This window comes from Pseudoliparis swirei, chromosome 5 (assembly GCF_029220125.1).
Source record: "Pseudoliparis swirei isolate HS2019 ecotype Mariana Trench chromosome 5, NWPU_hadal_v1, whole genome shotgun sequence".
NCBI lineage: Eukaryota > Metazoa > Chordata > Actinopteri > Perciformes > Liparidae > Pseudoliparis > Pseudoliparis swirei.
In genome coordinates this window covers 1290555-1316844 of record NC_079392.1, presented here as the reverse complement: position 1 = coordinate 1316844, position 26290 = coordinate 1290555, and the positions used below count along the sequence as shown (strand labels likewise).

At 39.5% G+C, this 26290-nt stretch overlaps 1 protein-coding gene across 1 annotated transcript in view; it reads left to right on the top strand.

The window, feature by feature from the left end:
• LOC130194116 (hemicentin-1-like) overlaps positions 1–26290 on the top strand; it is a 142852-nt gene that overhangs the window by 53959 nt on the left and 62603 nt on the right. Inside the window, 18 exon segments of the mRNA XM_056415008.1 lie at positions 13783–13891; positions 13966–14135; positions 14309–14463; positions 16043–16166; positions 16273–16374; positions 16548–16727; positions 16820–16971; positions 17102–17225; positions 18159–18334; positions 18440–18536; positions 19830–19952; positions 20027–20182; positions 23147–23422; positions 23506–23673; positions 24815–24928; positions 25092–25178; positions 25758–25949; positions 26038–26211. Coding sequence (XP_056270983.1) covers positions 13783–13891; positions 13966–14135; positions 14309–14463; positions 16043–16166; positions 16273–16374; positions 16548–16727; positions 16820–16971; positions 17102–17225; positions 18159–18334; positions 18440–18536; positions 19830–19952; positions 20027–20182; positions 23147–23422; positions 23506–23673; positions 24815–24928; positions 25092–25178; positions 25758–25949; positions 26038–26211 — 2679 coding nt within the window.

Below are 26290 nucleotides of genomic sequence, written 5' to 3'. Positions count from 1 at the left end.
AATGTTAGCCGCTACTTCTGCTGCTGTCGCGCTGCACGGTGTAGCGATGCTAACAAAGTACCCGTACGTTAAGAGCGATGTGATTTAGCATATCTTTAGTCTCAATACTTCATTAAAAAAGCGATCAGAGCGCACGCGCTGCTCCGTGTCAAGTTGTTTGCACGCGCAGCGCAGCGCTCACAGCGAGGGGCGTTAAGTGGCGGAATTTTCGGCTTTAAAAATAAAAATAAAAAAAGATGCCAGAAGTGAAATGTTTAACTTCAGTCTGTAAAGTTCTGTAACTCTCCAGCTGCTCATCCTGATGAACTCGGTATCCTCTGGTCAGAGACTAACGGCCTCATAGTGTATAATCATTGATCAATGCTATGATGGCTCCATGTAGTTTCATTAATATCTTGCTGTATTAATACTAATATTACTGCCATTTGTTAAGTGTTGAAAAAGTTGGTAAAAAGTGAACCATACAGATATTTTATTTATTACTATTATTGATAAATATACCAGTATTGTATTTATGGTAGACTGTTTTTATGGTATTGTATCATGATATTTATGGCAGGTACTATAGAAGATCGTGACAACCAGGTAGAGGCAGAACAGACTCGAGGAACAGACTCGTGGCTCAGCAGAGCACAAGACTTGAAGACTTGTTCACGCCAACAACAACAAAAAGAAGTTGGTTCATGAATGACCATATTATTAGTGCTGTGAAAAATAACGTTATGATTAAATTACAGGATTAATTAGTTTAATTTTTTTACCGCATTTAACGCATGCGCAAAATGAGCTTCCAATACACCACTTCAATCTGAACTCTGTCCGCTCTCATGCAGACGGTCTGTTCATCGGTAATGATCCTTCCGCAGGTTCACCTCCGGAAACCTTGTGACGACTTTTACTTCCTGTAGATCAGGGTCTCAACACGTCGATCGCGACCTGCCAGTCGATCGCGGCGTAGTGTCGGTAGATCGCATGACATTAAAGAGATTGGCCGCCCCTGACATGTTCTCTAGAGCACGTCTTTGTTCTTTTATTAAACTAAACGTCTGTTGTTGATCGTATCTCCACAGCAGCATGTCATTTCTGTCTCTTCGCGTTGCGTTCACACTTATCGATCTCCGTCATCGGGACCGAGCAAAAAGAAGTCACTTGTCAATCTGTCCACCTGTCCGGGCCGGTGAGGTTTCCCGTGTTGAGTCACATGAAGCCGCAGGCTCCACTTCTGGTGGTGCCTTCCGTCAATTCCTTTAAGTTTCAGCTTTGCAGCGGTGTCCCCGCCGTCCCTTTCATCACGGCCCAGTTCATGAAGAAAACCCACACAGTCAGTTTGCCTCAGCAGCTGCTAGAGGAAGACTAGAGGCCTTTAGATTGTGTCATGGTGGAGTTAATGGTTGACAAACAAGAGAAACATGTTCTGTTTAACCTCCTGTTACCTTTACATAACATATTTTACCCTCGGGGTCAATTTGACCCCAGCAATTAAAACCTCCAGAAAATTATTAGAATTAATATTGTTTCCCAAGTTTAAGTGTGAGGTACTTTATGTTTGTTTGTTGACTACCTAAATAGCCCTTTAAATAAATAAAAAAGTTGATATTTCTGATATGTTTGACACAGTGAAAAACAGCCTGGGGTCAAATTGACCCCAAAGAACACCGACATTAAACATTGAATGGGGTCAAATGGACCCGAAAGGTAACAGGAGGGGTAAACATTCTGTTTAGGATGAAGATGTATTAATGTTCCATATGGAAGAAAACTGCTAAATAACTGCTGAGTTGCAGCACCATTGTATAGAAGAATGTATAAATGTATATCTCCGTCTTTTGTCATAAATCTCTATGTTCTCACAAAATATACCGAGAATATCGGTAATATGTGATTAATCATGATTAATCCACAGAAACCTGTGATTAACCCGATTAAAAATTGTAGTCGTTTCACAGCCCTACATATTATACACACACATTATTATAGTATTATAGGGCCCGATCACTGACTTGGTGTCAGAATGGAGGACCTATAGATCATCATAACGTCCAACATGATGTTCGTGGAAGTCACCACACATGACATCTATCCTCCTCACCTTTTCACCCCTGACATCTATTGTTCATCTGGTCACATGACATCTATTGTTCATCTAGTCACATGACATATATTGTTCATCTAGTCACATGACATCTATTGTTCATCTGGTCACATGACATCTATTGTTCATCTGGTCACATGACATCTATTGTTCATCTGGTCACATGACATCTATTGTTCATCTGGTCACATGACATCTATTGTTCATCTGGTCACATGACATCTATTGTTCATCTGGTCACATGACATCTATTGTTCATCTGGTCACATGACATCTATTGTTCATCTGGTCACATGACATCTATTGTTCATCTGGTCACATGACATCTATTGTTCATCTGGTCACATGACATCTATTGTTCATCTGGTCACATCTATTGTTCATCTGGTCACATGACATCTATTGTTCATTTGGTCACATGACATCTATTGTTCATCTGGTCACATGACATCTATTGTTCATCTGGTCACATGACATCTATTGTTCATCTAGTCACATGACATATATTGTTCACCTGGTCACATGACATCTATTGTTCATTTGGTCACATGACATCTAGTGTTCATCTGGTCACATGACATCTATTGTTCATCTGGTCACATGACATCTATTGTTCATCTGGTCACATGACATCTATTGTTCACCTGGTCACATGACATCTATTGTTCATCTGGTCACATGACATCTATTGTTCACCTGGTCACATGACATCTATTGTTCATCTGGTCACATGACATCTATTGTTCATCTGGTCACATGACATATATTGTTCACCTGGTCACATGACATCTATTGTTCATTTGGTCACATGACATCTAGTGTTCATCTGGTCACATGACATCTATTGTTCATCTGGTCACATGACATCTATTGTTCATCTAGTCACATGACATATATTGTTCACCTGGTCACATGACATCTATTGTTCATTTGGTCACATGACATCTATTGTTCATCTGGTCACATGACATCTATTGTTCATCTGGTCACATGACATCTATTGTTCATCTAGTCACATGACATCTATTGTTCATCTGGTCACATGACATCTATTGTTCATCTGGTCACATGACATCTATTGTTCATCTAGTCACATGACATCTATTGTTCATCTGGTCACATGACATCTATTGTTCATCTGGTCACATGACATCTATTGTTCATCTGGTCACATGACCTCTATTGGTCATCTAGTAACATGACATCTATTGTTCATCTGGTCACATGACATCTATTGTTCATATGGTCACATGACATCTATTGTTCATCTGGTCACATGTCACATGACATCTATTGTTCATCTGGTCACATGTCACATGACATCTATTGTTCATCTGGTCACATGACATCTATTGTTCACCTGGTCACATGACATCTATTGTTCATCTAGTCACATGACATCTATTGTTCATCTGGTCACATGACATCTATTGTTCATCTGGTCACATGACATCTATTGTTCATCTGGTCACATGACATCTATTGTTCACCTGGTCACATGACATCTATTGTTCATCTAGTCACATGACATCTATTGTTCATCTGGTCACATGACATCTATTCATCTAGTCACATGACATCTATTGTTCATCTAGTCACATGACATCTATTGTTCACCTGGTCACATGACATCTGTTGTTCATCTGGTCACATGACATCTATTGTTCATCTGGTCACATGACATCTATTGTTCATCTGGTCACATGACATCTATTGTTCATCTGGTCACATGACATCTATTGTTCATCTAGTCACATGACATCTATTGTTCATCTAGTCACATGACATCTATTGTTCATCTGGTCACATGACATCTATTGTTCATCTGGTCACATGACATCTATTGTTCATCTGGTCACATGACATCTATTGTTCATCTGGTCACATGACATCTATTGTTCATATGGTCACATGACATCTATTGTTCATCTGGTCACATGACATCTATTGTTCATCTGGTCACATGACATCTATTGTTCATCTGGTCACATGTCACATGACATCTATTGTTCATCTAGTCACATGACATCTATTGTTCATCTGGTCACATGACATCTATTGTTCATCTGGTCACATGACATCTATTGTTCATCTGGTCACATGTCACATGACATCTATTGTTCATCTGGTCACATGACATCTATTGTTCATCTGGTCACATGACATCTATTGTTCATCTGGTCACATGACATCTATTGTTCATCTGGTCACATGACATCTATTGTTCATCTGGTCACATGACATCTATTGTTCATCTGGTCACATGACATCTATTGTTCATCTGGTCACATGACATCTATTGTTCATCTGGTCACATGACATCTATTGTTCATCTGGTCACATGACATCTATTGTTCATCTGGTCACATGACATCTATTGTTCATCTGGTCACATGACATCTATTGTTCATCTGGTCACATGACATCTATTGTTCATCTGGTCACATGACATCTATTGTTCATCTGGTCACATGACATCTATTGTTCACCTGGTCACATGACATCTATTGTTCATCTGGTCACATGACATCTATTGTTCATCTAGTCACATGACATCTATTGTTCATCTGGTCACATGACATCTATTGTTCATCTAGTCACATGACATCTATTGTTCATCTGGTCACATGACATCTATTGTTCATCTGGTCACATGACATCTATTGTTCATCTGGTCACATGACATCTATTGTTCATCTGGTCACATGACATCTATTGTTCATCTGGTCACATGACATCTATTGTTCATCTAGTCACATGACATCTATTGTTCATCTGGTCACATGACATCTATTGTTCATCTGGTCACATGACATCTATTGTTCATCTGGTCACATGACATCTATTGTTCATCTGGTCACATGACATCTATTGTTCATCTGGTCACATGACATCTATTGTTCATCTGGTCACATGACATCTATTGTTCATCTGGTCACATGACATCTATTGTTCATCTGGTCACATGACATCTATTGTTCATCTGGTCACATGACATCTATTGTTCATCTGGTCACATGACATCTATTGTTCATCTGGTCACATGTCACATGACATCTATTGTTCATCTGGTCACATGACATCTATTGTTCATCTGGTCACATGACATCTATTGTTCATCTGGTCACATGACATCTATTGTTCATCTGGTCACATGACATCTATTGTTCATCTGGTCACATGACATCTATTGTTCATCTGGTCACATGACATCTATTGTTCATCTGGTCACATGACATCTATTGTTCATCTGGTCACATGACATCTATTGTTCATCTGGTCACATGACATCTATTGTTCATCTGGTCACATGACATCTATTGTTCATCTGGTCACATGACATCTATTGTTCATCTGGTCACATGACATCTATTGTTCATCTGGTCACATGACATCTATTGTTCATCTGGTCACATGACATCTATTGTTCATCTGGTCACATGACATCTATTGTTCATCTGGTCACATGACATCTATTGTTCATCTGGTCACATGACATCTATTGTTCATCTGGTCACATGACATCTATTGTTCATCTGGTCACATGACATCTATTGTTCATCTGGTCACATGACATCTATTGTTCATCTGGTCACATGTCACATGACATCTATTGTTCATCTGGTCACATGACATCTATTGTTCATCTGGTCACATGTCACATGACATCTATTGTTCATCTGGTCACATGACATCTATTGTTCATCTGGTCACATGACATCTATTGTTCATCTGGTCACATGACATCTATTGTTCATCTGGTCACATGACATCTATTGTTCATCTGGTCACATGACATCTATTGTTCATCTGGTCTCAACATCTATTGTTCATCTGGTCACATGACATCTATTGTTCATCTGGTCACATGACATCTATTGTTCATCTGGTCACATGACATCTATTGTTCATCTGGTCACATGACATCTATTGTTCATCTGGTCACATGACATCTATTGTTCATCTGGTCACATGACATCTATTGTTCATCTGGTCACATGACATCTATTGTTCATCTGGTCACATGACATCTATTGTTCATCTGGTCACATGACATCTATTGTTCATCTGGTCACATGACATCTATTGTTCATCTGGTCACATGACATCTATTGTTCATCTGGTCACATGACATCTATTGTTCATCTGGTCACATGACATCTATTGTTCATCTGGTCACATGACATCTATTGTTCATCTGGTCACATGACATCTATTGTTCATCTGGTCACATGACATCTATTGTTCATCTGGTCACATGACATCTATTGTTCATCTGGTCACATGACATCTATTGTTCATCTGGTCACATGACATCTATTGTTCATCTGGTCACATGACATCTATTGTTCATCTGGTCACATGACATCTATTGTTCATCTGGTCACATGACATCTATTGTTCATCTGGTCACATGACATCTATTGTTCATCTGGTCACATGACATCTATTGTTCATCTGGTCACATGACATCTATTGTTCATCTGGTCACATGACATCTATTGTTCATCTGGTCACATGACATCTATTGTTCATCTGGTCACATGACATCTATTGTTCATCTGGTCACATGACATCTATTGTTCATCTGGTCACATGACATCTATTGTTCATCTGGTCACATGACATCTATTGTTCATCTGGTCACATGACATCTATTGTTCATCTGGTCACATGACATCTATTGTTCATCTGGTCACATGACATCTATTGTTCATCTGGTCACATGACATCTATTGTTCATCTGGTCACATGACATCTATTGTTCATCTGGTCACATGACATCTATTGTTCATCTGGTCACATGACATCTATTGTTCATCTGGTCACATGACATCTATTGTTCATCTGGTCACATGACATCTATTGTTCATCTGGTCACATGACATCTATTGTTCATCTGGTCACATGACATCTATTGTTCATCTGGTCACATGACATCTATTGTTCATCTGGTCACATGACATCTATTGTTCATCTGGTCACATGACATCTATTGTTCATCTGGTCACATGACATCTATTGTTCATCTGGTCACATGACATCTATTGTTCATCTGGTCACATGACATCTATTGTTCATCTGGTCACATGACATCTATTGTTCATCTGGTCACATGACATCTATTGTTCATCTGGTCACATGACATCTATTGTTCATCTGGTCACATGACATCTATTGTTCATCTGGTCACATGACATCTATTGTTCATCTGGTCACATGACATCTATTGTTCATCTGGTCACATGACATCTATTGTTCATCTGGTCACATGACATCTATTGTTCATCTGGTCACATGACATCTATTGTTCATCTGGTCACATGACATCTATTGTTCATCTGGTCACATGACATCTATTGTTCATCTGGTCACATGACATCTATTGTTCATCTGGTCACATGACATCTATTGTTCATCTGGTCACATGACATCTATTGTTCATCTGGTCACATGACATCTATTGTTCACCTGGTCACATGACATCTATTGTTCATCTGGTCACATGACATCTATTGTTCATCTGGTCACATGACATCTATTGTTCATCTGGTCACATGACATCTATTGTTCATCTGGTCACATGACATCTATTGTTCATCTGGTCACATGACATCTATTGTTCATCTGGTCACATGACATCTATTGTTCATCTGGTCACATGACATCTATTGTTCATCTGGTCACATGACATCTATTGTTCATCTGGTCACATGACATCTATTGTTCATCTGGTCACATGACATCTATTGTTCATCTGGTCACATGACATCTATTGTTCATCTGGTCACATGACATCTATTGTTCATCTGGTCACATGACATCTATTGTTCATCTGGTCACATGACATCTATTGTTCATCTGGTCACATGACATCTATTGTTCATCTGGTCACATGACATCTATTGTTCATCTGGTCACATGACATCTATTGTTCATCTGGTCACATGACATCTATTGTTCATCTGGTCACATGACATCTATTGTTCATCTGGTCACATGACATCTATTGTTCATCTGGTCACATGACATCTATTGTTCATCTGGTCACATGACATCTATTGTTCATCTGGTCACATGACATCTATTGTTCATCTGGTCACATGACATCTATTGTTCATCTGGTCACATGACATCTATTGTTCATCTGGTCACATGACATCTATTGTTCATCTGGTCACATGACATCTATTGTTCATCTGGTCACATGACATCTATTGTTCATCTGGTCACATGACATCTATTGTTCATCTGGTCACATGACATCTATTGTTCATCTGGTCACATGACATCTATTGTTCATCTGGTCACATGACATCTATTGTTCATCTGGTCACATGACATCTATTGTTCATCTGGTCACATGACATCTATTGTTCATCTGGTCACATGACATCTATTGTTCATCTGGTCACATGACATCTATTGTTCATCTGGTCACATGACATCTATTGTTCATGTGGTCACATGACATCTCTTGTTCATCTGGTCACATGACATCTATTGTTCATTTGGTCACATGACATCTATTGTTCATCTGGTCACATGACATCTATTGTTCATCTGGTCACATGACATCTATTGTTCATCTGGTCACATGACATCTATTGTTCATCTGGTCACATGACATCTCTTGTTCACCTGGTCACATGACATCTATTGTTCATCTGGTCACATGACATCTATTGTTCATCTGGTCACATGTCACATGACATCTATTGTTCATCTGGTGACATGACATCTATTGTTCATCTGGTCACATGACATCTATTGTTCACCTGGTCACATGACATCTATTGTTCATCTGGTCACATGACATCTATTGTTCATCTGGTCACATGACATCTATTGTTCACATGGTCACAAGACATCTATTGTTCACCTGGTCACATGACATCTATTGTTCATCTGGTCACATGACATCTATTGTTCATCTGGTCACATGACATCTATTGTTCATCTGGTCACATGACATCTATTGTTCATCTGGTCACATGACATCTATTGTTCATCTGGTCACATGACATCTCTTGTTCATCTGGTCACATGACATCTATTGTTCATCTGGTCACATGACATCTATTGTTCATCTGGTCACATGACATCTATTGTTCATCTGGTCACATGACATCTATTGTTCATCTGGTCACATGACATCTATTGTTCATCTGGTCACATGACATCTATTGTTCATCTGGTCACATGACATCTATTGTTCATCTGGTCACATGACATCTATTGTTCATCTGGTCACATGACATCTATTGTTCACCTGGTCACATGACATCTATTGTTCATCTGGTCACATGACATCTATTGTTCATCTGGTCACATGACATCTATTGTTCATCTGGTCACATGACATCTATTGTTCATCTGGTCACATGACATCTATTGTTCATCTGGTCACATGACATCTATTGTTCATCTGGTCACATGACATCTATTGTTCATCTGGTCACATGACATCTATTGTTCACCTGGTCACATGACATCTATTGTTCATCTGGTCACATGACATCTATTGTTCATCTGGTCACATGACATCTATTGTTCACCTGGTCACATGACATCTATTGTTCATCTGGTCACATGACATCTATTGTTCATCTGGTCACATGACATCTATTGTTCATCTGGTCACATGACATCTATTGTTCATCTGGTCACATGACATCTATTGTTCATCTAGTCACATGACATCTATTGTTCATCTGGTCACATGACATCTATTGTTCATCTGGTCACATGACATCTATTGTTCATCTGGTCACATGACATCTATTGTTCATCTGGTCACATGACATCTATTGTTCATCTGGTCACATGACATCTATTGTTCATCTGGTCACATGACATCTATTGTTCATCTGGTCACATGACATCTATTGTTCATCTGGTCACATGACATCTATTGTTCATCTGGTCACATGACATCTATTGTTCATCTGGTCACATGACATCTATTGTTCATCTGGTCACATGACATCTATTGTTCATCTGGTCACATGACATCTATTGTTCATCTGGTCACATGACATCTATTGTTCACCTGGTCACATGACATCTATTGTTCATCTGGTCACATGACATCTATTGTTCATCTGGTCACATGACATCTATTGTTCATCTGGTCACATGACATCTATTGTTCATCTGGTCACATGACATCTATTGTTCATCTAGTCACATGACATCTATTGTTCATCTAGTCACATGACATCTATTGTTCATCTGGTCACATGACATCTATTGTTCATCTGGTCACATGACATCTATTGTTCATCTGGTCACATGACATCTATTGTTCATCTGGTCACATGACATCTATTGTTCATCTGGTCACATGACATCTATTGTTCATCTGGTCACATGACATCTATTGTTCATCTGGTCACATGACATCTATTGTTCATCTGGTCACATGACATCTATTGTTCATCTGGTCACATGACATCTATTGTTCATCTGGTCACATGACATCTATTGTTCATCTGGTCACATGACATCTATTGTTCATCTGGTCACATGACATCTATTGTTCATCTGGTCACATGTCACATGACATCTATTGTTCATCTGGTCAGACATGACATCTATTGTTCATCTGGTCACATGTCACATCTGGTCATGACATCTATTGTTCATCTGGTCACATGACATCTATTGTTCACCTGGTCACATGACATCTATTGTTCACCTGGTCACATGACATCTATTGTTCATCTGGTCACATGACATCTATTGTTCATCTGGTCACATGACATCTATTGTTCATCTGGTCACATGACATCTATTGTTCATCTGGTCACATGACATCTATTGTTCATCTGGTCACATGACATCTATTGTTCATCTGGTCACATGACATCTATTGTTCATCTGGTCACATGACATCTATTGTTCATCTAGTCACATGACATCTATTGTTCATCTGGTCACATGACATCTATTGTTCATCTGGTCACATGACATCTATTGTTCATCTGGTCACATGACATCTATTGTTCATCTGGTCACATGACATCTATTGTTCATCTGGTCACATGTCACATGACATCTATTGTTCATCTGGTCACATGACATCTATTGTTCATCTGGTCACATGACATCTATTGTTCACCTGGTCACATGACATCTATTGTTCATCTGGTCACATGACATCTATTGTTCATCTGGTCACATGACATCTATTGTTCATCTGGTCACATGACATCTATTGTTCATCTGGTCACATGACATCTATTGTTCATCTGGTCACATGACATCTATTGTTCATCTGGTCACATGACATCTATTGTTCATCTGGTCACATGACATCTATTGTTCATCTGGTCACATGACATCTATTGTTCACCTGGTCACATGACATCTATTGTTCATCTGGTCACATGACATCTATTGTTCATCTGGTCACATGTCACATGACATCTATTGTTCATCTGGTCACATGACATCTATTGTTCATCTGGTCACATGACATCTATTGTTCATCTGGTCACATGACATCTATTGTTCATCTGGTCACATGACATCTATTGTTCATCTGGTCACATGACATCTATTGTTCATATGGTCACAAGACATCTATTGTTCACCTGGTCACATGACATCTATTGTTCATCTGGTCACATAACATCTATTGTTCATCTGGTCACATGACATCTATTGTTCATCTGGTCACATGACATCTATTGTTCATCTGGTCACATGACATCTATTGTTCATCTAGTCACATGACATCTATTGTTCATCTAGTCACATGACATCTATTGTTCATCTAGTCACATGACATCTATTGTTCATCTGGTCACATGACATCTATTGTTCATCTGGTCACATGACATCTATTGTCCATCTGGTCACATGACATCTATTGTTCATCTGGTCTCATGACATCTATTGTTCATCTGGTCTCATGACATCTATTGTTCATCTGGTCACATGACATCTATTGTTCACCTGGTCACATGACATCTCTTGTTCATCTGGTCACATGACCTCTATTGTTCATCTAGTCACATGACATCTCTTGTTCATCTGGTCACATGACATCTATTGTTCATCTGGTCACATGACATCTATTGTTCATCTGGTCACATGACATCTATTGTTCATCTGGTCACATGACATCTATTGTTCATCTGGTCACATGACATCTATTGTTCATCTGGTCACATGTCACATGACATCTATTGTTCATCTGGTCACATGACATCTATTGTTCATCTGGTCACATGACATCTATTGTTCATCTGGTCACATGACATCTATTGTTCATCTGGTCACATGACATCTATTGTTCATCTGGTCACATGACATCTATTGTTCATCTGGTCACATGTCACATGACATCTATTGTTCATCTGGTCACATGACATCTATTGTTCATCTGGTCACATGACATCTATTGTTCACCTGGTCACATGACATCTATTGTTCATCTGGTCACATGACATCTATTGTTCATCTGGTCACATGACATCTATTGTTCATCTGGTCACATGACATCTATTGTTCATCTGGTCACATGACATCTATTGTTCATCTGGTCACATGACATCTATTGTTCATCTGGTCACATGACATCTATTGTTCATCTGGTCACATGACATCTATTGTTCATCTGGTCACATGACATCTATTGTTCATCTGGTCACATGACATCTATTGTTCACCTGGTCACATGACATCTATTGTTCATCTGGTCACATGACATCTATTGTTCATCTGGTCACATGACATCTATTGTTCATCTGGTCACATGACATCTATTGTTCATCTGGTCACATGACATCTATTGTTCATCTGGTCACATGACATCTATTGTTCATCTGGTCACATGACATCTATTGTTCATCTGGTCACATGACATCTATTGTTCATCTGGTCACATGACATCTATTGTTCATCTGGTCACATGACATCTATTGTTCATCTAGTCACATGACATCTATTGTTCATCTGGTCACATGACATCTATTGTTCATCTAGTCACATGACATCTATTGTTCATCTGGTCACATGACATCTATTGTTCATCTGGTCACATGACATCTATTGTTCATCTGGTCACATGACATCTATTGTTCATCTGGTCACATGACATCTATTGTTCATCTGGTCACATGACATCTATTGTTCATCTAGTCACATGACATCTATTGTTCATCTGGTCACATGACATCTATTGTTCATCTAGTCACATGACATCTATTGTTCATCTGGTCACATGACATCTATTGTTCATCTGGTCACATGACATCTATTGTTCATCTAGTCACATGACATCTATTGTTCATCTGGTCACATGACATCTATTGTTCATCTGGTCACATGACATCTATTGTTCATCTGGTCACATGACATCTATTGTTCACCTGGTCACATGACATCTATTGTTCATCTGGTCACCTGACATCTATTGTTCATCTGGTCACATGACATCTATTGTTCATCTGGTCACATGACATCTATTGTTCATCTGGTCACATGACATCTATTGTTCATCTGGTCACATGACATCTATTGTTCATCTGGTCACCTGACATCTATTGTTCATCTGGTCACCTGACATCTATTGTTCATCTGGTCACATGACATCTATTGTTCATCTAGTCACATGACATCTATTGTTCGTCTGTTGCTCTCCTGAAGGTTGTTGTTTTGTATTGTTTGTGTTGACTCAGTTCCTCCGCTCATCGACGGCGCTCACGCCGTGGCTGACAGCACGGTTGTCGTCGACAGCCCTCTGGAGCTCGAGTGCCACGCCACGGGGACGCCGGCTCCCGCCATCACGTGAGATCTCGTTTATGTAGATAAACAGATCTAAATGACACACACACACATATTTAAAAGCTGCTCTCTTCCAGCTGGTATAAAGGTGGAGAGCCGGTCCGACAGGGCGCCGGCGTGAGGGTCGCCGCCGGCGGGCGGCGGCTGGTCGTTTCCCGCGCTCAGGTGTCCGACGCGGCTCGTTTCCGATGCGTGGCCAGCAACGAGGCCGGAGACCACGAGAAGGACTTCGACGTGGTCGTCCACGGTAAACAAAATGTAGCGAAAAGTAGAGCATGCGCTGTAATGTGTGCTTTCTGCACGCCACAGAGACACGCCCACTTTGGGTAAACGCTACTTCAGTGATCTGCGTTTTTTATTTGTAAATTAGCTGTAAAGTGTAATAATAGAGTAATAACGTTCTCCTCTCCATCGCCACAGTTCCTCCGTCCATCCGCTCCACCGGGCCCGCCGAGCGCTCCGTGGTTCTGCACCGGCCCGTCGGCCTGGAGTGCATCTCCAGCGGCTTCCCGCCGCCCAGCGTCACTTGGCTGAAAGATGGCCGACCGGTGGACACCACACAGGGTCACCTGGAGGTCGGTAGCAGCCTCAGGCGTACGCGCGAGGGTGACCGCCACAAGGAAAACAGACTTTCTACTGTCTTTTTATTATTATACGTGTTTCTTTCATCCTTCGGCGTCTTTTGCTCCATTTTAACATCTGGAGATTTCTTCTTTCTTTTTTTACTTTTTAGAAGTGGCCTGGAAATAAAAATGTCCAGGCTGCATTTTCCAAACTTTAGAGGAAATATAGGTCTTTTTTTATAGTTTAGAAATTGTAATGGCACGTCTGACATGCACAAATGTTCAATATATTTTCAGAGTTTTGTTTCAGGGTACTCCTTGACATGCAATGCGGCCCAGAGGGAACACACAAGGCGCTTCTCTATTCAGCAACAACATTTATGTCCTCCAACATGCCTGAAGGCACCGCCACAGTGACAGGCTTTCTAACGGAGAATATAAAAAAAAAACCTTTATAATCAAAACTTCTCTCCTCTGAATTGATTACTTTCTCTCTCTTTCATTCTGCAGCTTTAAACATAAAAAAAAAAAAATGTAGATCCTTTTTATCTTCGTCTTGCGCATTAGCCCCGTAACTACCGTCAGGCGACGTATTTCTCCAATTGCAAAGCAGGCGGATTGAGTTCAGGTGTTTATGCTGACTGACAGGTGGTCCTCCAACGCAGAGGTCCCCAACCTTTTTTGAGCCATGGACCGGTTCCGTGTCCGAAATTATTTTCACGGACCGGCAATATAAATGACGTAATAAATATGACGTCGTACAATTATACGAAGGGCATAAAGTGCCAAAACTACAACTCATCATTACGCCGAATTAGTGTGAGCCGTGCTTGTTGACCTGCAACGAGCCGCTGATGGAGACGGCGACACAGACGTGTGTTTGGTCCGCTGCTCCTCACCGAGTTCTGGTCGCTGTCATTAGAACAGGCAGAGTTGTTGTGTGAAATGTCCCTTAAGGCCACCGTCATTTGCATCTCCAACACATGTTCTTCTAGCTCGGACGGGCTCGATTCACCGGGTGGGTTTGTTTACTAATGGGTTGCAGGTCTATTCTGTTGCAGTCGGGTCTTTTGTGGTTGGAGTACCGCTCAAACTCTTTTAAAAGCCTCTTCCACCCGGTCAACGTCTGAAACATGTAGAATGTTCCGCTGTTCACTCGCCCACACAGCAGCGACTTTATCGGCCAACTTGAAACCAGTTGTCATTTCCCTGAAGTGACATAATTCATTGAGCAGGTTGAATTTGTTTTAAGATTCTTTGTCACTGTGCCGCCAGCAGAGGGTTCGGCGCGTGAGACTCGCCTGCAGTGAGAAACCCGAACTTTAAGACTCCTGAACGCGGCTCAGACGTACACACGGGTATCCGCTCCTTTTTCAAAATAAGATATTTTTCCGACTGATTTAAAAAAAAAAAAAGTAAAACTTTATTTATTCACTTTTTTTCCGCGGCCCGGTTCCAATCAAGCCGCGGACCGGGACCGGGCCACGGCCCGGGGGTTGGGGACCCCTGCTCCAACGTGTAGAAAAGACTTGTTAAGCTCACGTGAAAAGCAGCAGGGGGTCTGAACCACAAGCGCTCCTGTTCCTCACAGCTGGAGGCGGCGGGCAGAACGCTGAAGGTCACAGAGGCGAGACTAGAGGATTCTGGGAAATACGCCTGCCTGGCCACCAACGCCGCCGGTGAAGCCCAACAGCGCATACGGCTCAGCGTGCACGGTAACACACACACACACACACACACTCACACACACACACACGGCAGCTCTATCTCTGCGTGTTCCTCTTCTCAGGAGAGCATCCTCTGATCACTGTTCTCCCTCAGAGCCGCCCAGCTTCCCCGGCTCTGGAGACATCGTGAACCAGACCATCCTGTCGGGCTTCTCCACCGAGCTGGAGTGCAACGCCGCCGGCAGCCCGTTACCCGGTAAGACGGTTCACGGGCTGCAGGGCGGCGGGAGTTGTTTACGTAACCTTCATCCTTTTATCCGTCATCCTCATCTTTTAATAAATGTTTTCTTTCCGATTGTCTTCTTATTTTTCGCGTTTCTTTTGCTTCATCTAAAGCACTTTTGAATTGTTTTACCTGTCGTGCTTCAGCCATCACCTGGAACAAAGATGGCCGCCCTCTGGCGAGTGCCGCCGCCGGCGTGACGGTGCTGGACCGCGGCCGGCGGCTGGAGATCCAACGAGCTCACCTGTCTGACGCCGGCATGTACAGGTGTGTAGCGGCCAACCTGGCTGGAGCTGCTGAGCTAACACACAGCCTGCAGGTGTACGGTGAGTAAATATAGATATATACAGGTAGATGTGCACGTTCGTATTTCATCCACGACGGCGCTCCATGTCCGACTCTCCTCTCCTTCCTGCAGTTCCTCCGGTCATCTCCAGCCGAGGCGGCACGGTCACCGTGGTGGTGAACGAAGCGGCGCGGCTCCGGTGCGAGGCCAACGGCGTTCCTCCGCCCGGCCTCACGTGGCTCAAAGACGGCAGCCCCGTGGCGAGTGTGTCACACGGCATACAGGTGTGGATCGAGACATGTTGCATAAAGTTGAAACGCATCGTGAATGAAATCAAATATTCATTAAACGTGTCACAGTATTGTTCTGTAGGTTTGGTTGCTGTGTTCTTATGTGTGTGTGTGTTCCTCCCAGGTGTTGTCGGGGGGCAGAATGCTGTCTCTAACCAGTGCACAGGTGAGTGACACAGGCAGGTACACCTGTGTGGCTGCCAACGCCGGAGGAGAACAGCACCGAGAGTACGACCTGAGAGTCTATGGTGAGTAGATTAACAACAAGGCTGAACGTGTGCGTGTATATATATATGTGTATATATCTATATAAATACACATATATATGTATACATATGTATATATACATACATATGTATACATATATATGTATATACATATATTTGTTTGTGAATATATATGTATATATTTATATATATATATGTTTTTATATATTTAAATATATAAATATATGTTTATATATTTATATATATATATTTAATTATATATATATGTATGTGTGTATATATATATTTATATATATGTTTTTATATATTTAAATATATAAATATATGTTTATATATTTATGTATATATATTTAATTATATATATATATATGTATGTGTGTATATATATATTTATATATCTATATTGTATATATATGTGTGTATATATATATTTATTTATATGTGTTTATATATATATGTGTGTGTATATAGATATAAATATATATATATATGTGTGTATATATAAATATATGTATTTATATATATATATATATATGTGTGTGTATATATATATTTATATATCTATATTGTATATATATGTGTGTATATATATATTTATTTATATATATGTGTTTATAAATATATATATGTGTGTGTATATAGATATAATATATATGTGTATATATAAATATATGTATTTATATATATATATATATATGTGTGTGTGTAGATATCTATTTATATATATATATATGTGTGTATATATATATTTATTTATATATATATGTGTTTATATATATAAATGTGTGTGTATATAGAAATAAATACATGTATTTATATATATACATGTGTGTTTATATATATAAAAGAAGTTGTGTGTAAAGAATCCATCTTCTTGAATGCTGTATTTAAATGCAAGTGTGTGTGTCGTCTTGTTTTGTACACGTGAGACTTGAGACGTGTTTTCTGCCACAGTGCCGCCCAACATCGAAGGCGAGGAGGCGAACGCCACGGTGATGCTCGGCCGCCCGGTGGAGCTGCACTGCCAGAGCGACGCCGTCCCTCCACCGACGCTCACCTGGCGCAAAGATGGCCGCCCGCTCTTCAGGAAGCCCGGTCTCACCGTCTCATTGGATGGGAGTTTGCTCAAGGTAGTTATGAATGTATAAAACAGTTATATTAGATCTTGTAAAGGAGCGTTTCCTCCTTATCTGAACCGGTTGTTACCGTATCTCGTGCTTCGTCCGTCCCGTCAGGTCGACCGCGCCCAGGTGCAGGATTCAGGCAGGTATTCCTGTGAAGCCACGAACGTTGCCGGCAAAACGGAGAAGAACTACAACCTGAACGTCTGGGGTGAGTTTAACTCCCTGCATGAGCCTGTTGTCACGGTTACCTGCCATTGACCTGGAGAACATGACAAGATGCCCCCATGATGTCCTCTAATAGTTATGATAAATGAAATGGTTTTGTTCTTCTGTGTGTCTGTATCGCCTCGACTGTACACAAAAACAATCAATAAATATAATTTTTAATTATAAAAAATAAATAAAAAAAGTTATAATTGTTAATAGTTGTTTAAAAATATTTAATAATAAATAACAACAAAGAAATAATAATACAACTGATTATGATTGTCTGATTTATGTTAGAAATCTCAGAAAACACTTTTAGTCTGTAGACTACAGCCTAATAGTCCTATTATTGCCTAATAGTCTTATTATTGTCTAATAGTCTTATTATTGCCTAATAGTCTTATTATTGTCTAATAGTCTTATTATTGCCTAATAGTCATATTATTGCCTAATAGTTTTATTATTGTCTAATAGTCTTATTATTGCCTAATAGTCCTATTATTTCCTAATAGTCTTATTACTGTCTAATAGTCCTATTATTGTCTAATCGTCTTATTATTTCCTAATAGTCTTATTACTGTCTAATAGTCTTATTACTGTCTAATAGTCTTATTATTGCCTAATAGTCTTATTAGTGTCTAATAGTCTTATTATTGTCTAATAGTCTTATTAGTGTCTAATAGTCTTATTACTGTCTAATAGTCTTATTATTGCCTAATAGTCTTATTAGTGTCTAATAGTCTTATTATTGTCTAATAGTCTTATTAGTGTCTAATAGTCTTATTACTGTCTAATAGTCTTATTATTGCCTAATAGTCTTATTACTGTCTAATAGTGTTATTATTGCCTAATAGTCTTATTATTGCCTAATAGTCTTATTATTGTCTAATAGTCTTATTACTGTCTAATAGTCTTATTACTGTCTAATAGTCTTATTACTGTCTAATAGTCTTATTACTGTCTAATAGTCTTATTATTGCCTAATAGTCTTATTACTGTCTAATAGTCTTATTATTGCCATGTTTATGACAGTTGCTCATATCAGCCTAAATATGTATATATATTATTTTTGAGCAAAGTTAAATGTTAAATGTTATTTCACAAGTTTTAGAATGCGGCCATGTCTGTTTAAATGCTCGTGGAGTCGGTTTGGACTCTGGCCCCGAAACATGATGGTTGTTTCTTATCATATTGATATAAACACTATTATTAGCATTCTCTTACCTTTTGGCTTGGCATGTAGCTTGAATAAGTTTAGTCAGCGCCCCCTTCAGGTGTCTTGTCATTACTACAGTTTCTCCCAGCATCCGCGGCTCCGAGGAGACGTCTCCCCTGACCGCGGTCGAAGGAGGCGTCGTCACTCTGGCGTGCGAGTCCAGCGGCGTCCCGCCGCCCGGCCTCACCTGGAGGAAGGACGGTGAGTCCCAGACACTGAACACCTGCAGCGTGGACGCCGGGTCCCGAGGTACTGATGCTGCTGTTCGCTCCAAGGGGCCGAGCTCACGTCGGACCCGCGGCGGAGGGTCCTGTCCGGCGGGCGCCAGCTGCAGATCTCCGGCGTCCGGAGGACGGACGCGGCCTCCTACACCTGCTCCGCCTCCAGCGCCGCCGGCGCCACGGCCAAGCGGTACAGCCTGCAGGTGTACGGTACGGGACGCGCTCAGTTATCGCTTGGGTCTGGTTATGGTAACATGTGAGTTACCTTAATTAATTAACCTTAGTTATAGATCACAATATAGATCACCATATAGATCACTATATAGATCACAATGTAGATCACTATATAGATCACTATATAGATCACAATATAGATCACTATATAGATCACTATGTAGATCACTATATAGATCACAATATAGATCACTATATAGATCACTATATAAATCATAATATAAATCACTATATAAATCACTATATAGATCACTATATAAATCACTATATAAATCACTATATAAATCACTATATAGATCACTATATAGATCATAATATAGATCACTATATAGATCATAATATAAATCACTATATAGATCATAATATAGATCACTATATAGATCATAATATAGATCATAATATAAATCACTATATAGATCATAATATAGATCACAATATAGATCACTATATAGATCATAATATAGATCACTATATAGATCATAATATAGATCACTATATAGATCATAATATAGATCATAATATAAATCACTATATAGATCATAATATAGATCATAATATAAATCATAATATAAATCACTATATAGATCACTATATAGATCACTATATAGATCATAATATAGATCACTATATAGATCATAATATAGATCATAATATAAATCACTATATAGATCATAATATAGATCACAATATAGATCACAATATAGATCATACTATAGATCACTATATAGATCATAATATAGATGACTATATAGATCATAATATAGATCATAATATAAATCACTATATAGATCACTATGTAGATCACTATGTAGATCACTATATAGATCACTATATAGATCATAATATAAATCACAATATAAATCACTATATAGATCACTATATAAATCACTATATAAATCACTATATAGATCACTATATAGATCATAATATAGATCACTCTATAGATGACTATATAGATCACTATATAGATCATAATATAGATCACTATATAAATCATAATATAAATCACAATATAAATCACTATATAGATCATAATATAAATCACTATATAGATCACTATATAGATCACAATATAGATCATAATATAGATCATAATATAAATCACTATATAGATCATAATATAGATCATAATATAGATCACTATATAGATCATAATATAGATCATAATATAAATCACTATATAGATCACTATATAGATCATAATATAGATCATAATATAAATCACTATATAGATCACTATATAGATCACTATATAGATCACAATATAGATCACTATATAGATCACTATATAGATCACTATATAGATCACTATATAGATCACTATATAGATCACTATATAGATCATAATATAGATGACTATATAGATCATAATATAGATCATAATATAAATCACTATGTAGATCACTATATAGATCATAATATAGATCATAATATAGATCACTATATAGATCATAATATAGATCACTATAAAGATCATAATATAGATCATAATATAGATCATAATATAGATCACTATATAGATCACTATATAGATCATAATATAGATCATAATATAGATCACTATATAGATCATAATATAAATCACTATATAGATCACTATATAGATCATAATATAGATCATAATATAAATCACTATATAGATCACTATATAGATGACTATATAGATCACTATATAGATCATAATATAGATGACTATATAGATCATAATATAGATCATAATATAAATCACTATATAGATCACTATATAGATCATAATATAGATCATAATATAAATCACTATATAGATCACTATATAGATCATACTATAGATCACTATATAGATCATAATATAGATCATAATATAGATGACTATATAGATCATAATATAGATCACTATATAGATCACTATATAGATCATAATATAGATGACTATATAGATCACTATATAGATCATAATATAGATCACTATATAGATCACTACATAGATCATAATATAAATCACTATATAGATCATAATATAGATCAATATATAGATTATAATATAGATCAATATATAGATCACTATATAGATCACAATATAGATCACTATATAGATCATAATATAGATCACAATATAGATCATAATATAGATCACTATATAGATCATAATATAGATCACTATATAGATCATAATATAGATCATAATATAGATCACTATATAGATCACTATATAGATCATAATATAGATCACTATATAGATCATAATATAGATCACTATATAGATCATAATATAGATCACTATATAGATCACTATATAGATCATAATATAGATCACTATATAGATCATAATATAGATCATAATATAGATCACTATATAGATCACTATATAGATCATAATATAGATCACTATATAGATCATAATATAGATCACAATATAGATCATAATATAGATCACTATATAGATCATAATATAGATCACTATATAGATCATAATATAGATCACTATATAGATCACTATATAGATCATAATATAGATCACTATATAGATCATAATATAGATCACTATATAGATCATAATATAGATCATAATATAGATCATAATATAGATCACTATATAGATCATAATATAGATCACTATATAGATCATAATATAGATCACTATAGATCACTATATAGATCATAATATAGATCACTATATAGATCATAATATAGATCACTATATAGATCATAATATAGATCACAATATAGATCACTATATAGATCACTATATAGATCACAATATAGATCACTATATAGATCACTATATAGATCATAATATAGATCACTATATAGATCATAATAGATCATAATATAGATCACTATATAGATCATAATATAGATCACAATATAGATCATAATATAGATCACTATATAGATCACTACATAGATCATAATATAGATCACTATATATCTTATGCACCAACTCCTGTTCTCTCTCTCCAGTGCGCCCCTCCATTCGTGGCGGCGAGGCCGATGCCGTGGCCGTGACCCGAGGAGGGAACGTGACCCTGCGGTGCGCCGCGGAGGGCGTGCCCCCGCCGGCCGTCACGTGGCTGAAGGACGGACGGCCGATCGCGGGCCGGCACGGCGTCACGATCCTCGGCGAGGGGCGGCTGCTGCGGATCGAAGACGCCGAGGTGTCGGACACGGGACGCTACACCTGCATCGCCGTGAACGTGGCGGGACAGGCCGACGGCGAGCACCACGTCAGCGTGCACGGTAGGAAGTGGTTTTTTATTGTTCTGGAGAAACACAATACACGTCCGTGTCTGAAATGTTCTTCTCCGGCTCCTCCGGCTCAGTCCCGCCCAGCATCTCTGGTCAGGTGCAGCTGCCGGAGAGCGTGAGCGTCGTGGTGAAGAACCCGGTGGCTCTGAGCTGCGAGGCGTCCGGCGTCCCTCTGCCCGCAGTCGCCTGGCTGAAGGACGGCCGGCCAATCGAAGGCGGCGGCGCCGTGCGGGTCCTCTCGGGTGAGTCGGACTCTGGGTTGTGCGTCCTCAGATACCTTCAGACGCGGCTATGACTCCTTCAATTCAATTCAGTTTATTTGTAGAGCCCAATTTCACAAATTACAAATTTGTCTCGGAGTGCTTTACAATCTGTACACATAGACATCCCTGCCCCAAAACCTCACATCGGACCAGGAAAAACTCCCAAATAACCCTTCAGGGGGGTTATTTGCATCCATATTCTTAGTTTGCATCCATAAAAGGAACAGAAGACTCGAGGAAAAAGCCAGCCGCCCAGAGTCTGAGCGCCGGTCGACATTCAGGAGGAGGAACTCCCAGCGCGTTGCTCCCAGTTTCAATACATCCCCAGTAATGCCACGCCAGAGGCTCCCTGCATACTGGGGCGTATGTATGGGGTGTGTTGACCCCTGACCTTAAGCAAACTACCAACACAACTTAGAAGTAGCATGCATCTGCCAAGTTAACCCACTTTTTATTTTGTTATTCTATATTTTGCAAACGCTCCTTTTGCACACGCCCATTTTGCACACGCTCGTTTTGCACACGCTCGTTTTGCACACGCTCATTTTGCACACGCCCATTTTGCACACGCTCGTTTTGCACACGCTCGTTTTGCACACGCCCATTTTGCACACGCCCGTTTTGCACACGCTCGTTTTGCACACGCCCATTTTGCACACGCTCGTTTTGCACACGCCCATTTTGCACACGCTCGTTTTGCACACGCTCGTTTTGCACACGCTCGTTTTGCACACGCCCATTTTGCACACGCCCGTTTTGCACACGCCCGTTTTGCACACGCCCGTTTTGCACATGCTCGTTTTGCACACGCCCATTTTGCACACGCCCATTTCAATTTTGCACACGCTCGTTTCTTTAGATTGTTCCAGTGTAGAAAAGTTTCCTCGTGTCAAAGTGTTCCAGGGAGATTCTCATGATCCCATTCAACGGGTTTGTAGATGTTTAACAGCTCTGAGACTCGGAGCCTAAATTATTCTTGGTAATTGATCCCAGTTTTCCTAAGCGGGGTCATTTAGCTTTAAATGTTGTTTTGTCCCCAGTTTGTTTGTCTTTTGCCTTTGAACACATTCCATGATGACGATCGATACGTGTTTGTGATCGGCCTGTTAAATCTTACCAGGGGGGCGGAGCCTGCGTCTAATGCATGCTGCAGCAGAGGATGCTGGGAGGTACACCTGTGTGGTGTCCAACAGCGCCGGAGAGGAGAGGAAAAACTTTGACCTCGACATCCTCGGTAGTGATATTATAAATAGTGTTTTTGCTCCATGGCATCATATTAAATACTAGTTTAAATTTCAGTGAACAGATTTTAAAAGTCTGTATGGGTGAAAGAAGATCCTTTCATCTGAAGACAGAGAAGAGAACCATGTGATGGATTTTCAGTCTTAATTCGACAGTTCCACCGAGCATCGTGGGCGAGGGAACCGTGGTGGACACTAAAGTCAAGGAGGAACACAACATAACGCTCACCTGTGAGGCCTCAGGTAAGTGACATCATGCACACATCCCAACCTCATGTTTTTACTCTTGATCGATTCTTAATATACCGTTCAAAAGTCTGGGGTCACTAGAAATGTCCTTATTTTTCAAAGAACTGTTTTTATCAATGAAGATAACATTACATGAATCATAACTCTCTCCATAGTTAATGTGTAGTGACTATTCTCTGATGTTAATGAAGTCTCTCCAGAGGTGTGTAGAGGCCCATCTCCAGTGTTCTAGTGGTACATTGTGTTATCGCCTTAGAAGACTAGCGGAGGGGTAGGAAACCCTTTAAATCCTTTTTATGTGAGCGCAGCTGAAAACAGTTATGCTGCTGAGAGAAGCTATAGAACTGGCCTTCCTTTGAGCCACAAGAAGAACTACATTAATATTTACTATAAACATCATTATTTATAACCTCGTTGAGGTCTTGACTAGATTTTATATTGATTTTATTTTCATTGATAAATAAAAGTGAGAGTTTTCATGGAAAACACCAAATTATCTGGGTGACTCTAAACTTCTGAATGGTAGTGTAAACATATTAAAGGTACGTTAACCCTGACCTCTCCTAATGCCAGGTAACCCTTCACCGGAGATCAGATGGCTGAAGGACGGACAGCTGCTGCTGCCCGGCAGACGCCTCCAGCTCTCGTCTCCGGGCCGTTTCCTCCTCATCACGGGGGCCCGGGTTGCAGACACCGGCCGGTACAGCTGCCTGGCGTCGAACGGCGCCGGGAATCGCAACCGCCACTTCAACCTCAACGTCCTGGGTACAAACGCTTTAAATCATTTACAGTGTGAATCAAACTATTTGAGATTTAAATCATCATTTCATTGTTCTTCCCTTTTTTGTGCCAGTTTCTCCCACCATCGCCGGGTCGGGTCCTGACGGTTCTGCAGAGGAGGTGACGGTGACTCTGAGCAACCCCACCTCCCTGGTGTGTGAGGTCCAGTCCTACCCGCCCGCTCTCATCGCCTGGCTCAAGGACGGCGCCCCCTTCGAGTCCGGTCGGCACGCCCGAGTCCTTCCAGGTCTGAGATGACGTGACGTCGCGCTCATGGAAGACGGTCGTGTCCGGTGCTTCTTTTCTTCATTCGTCACCCTTCACCT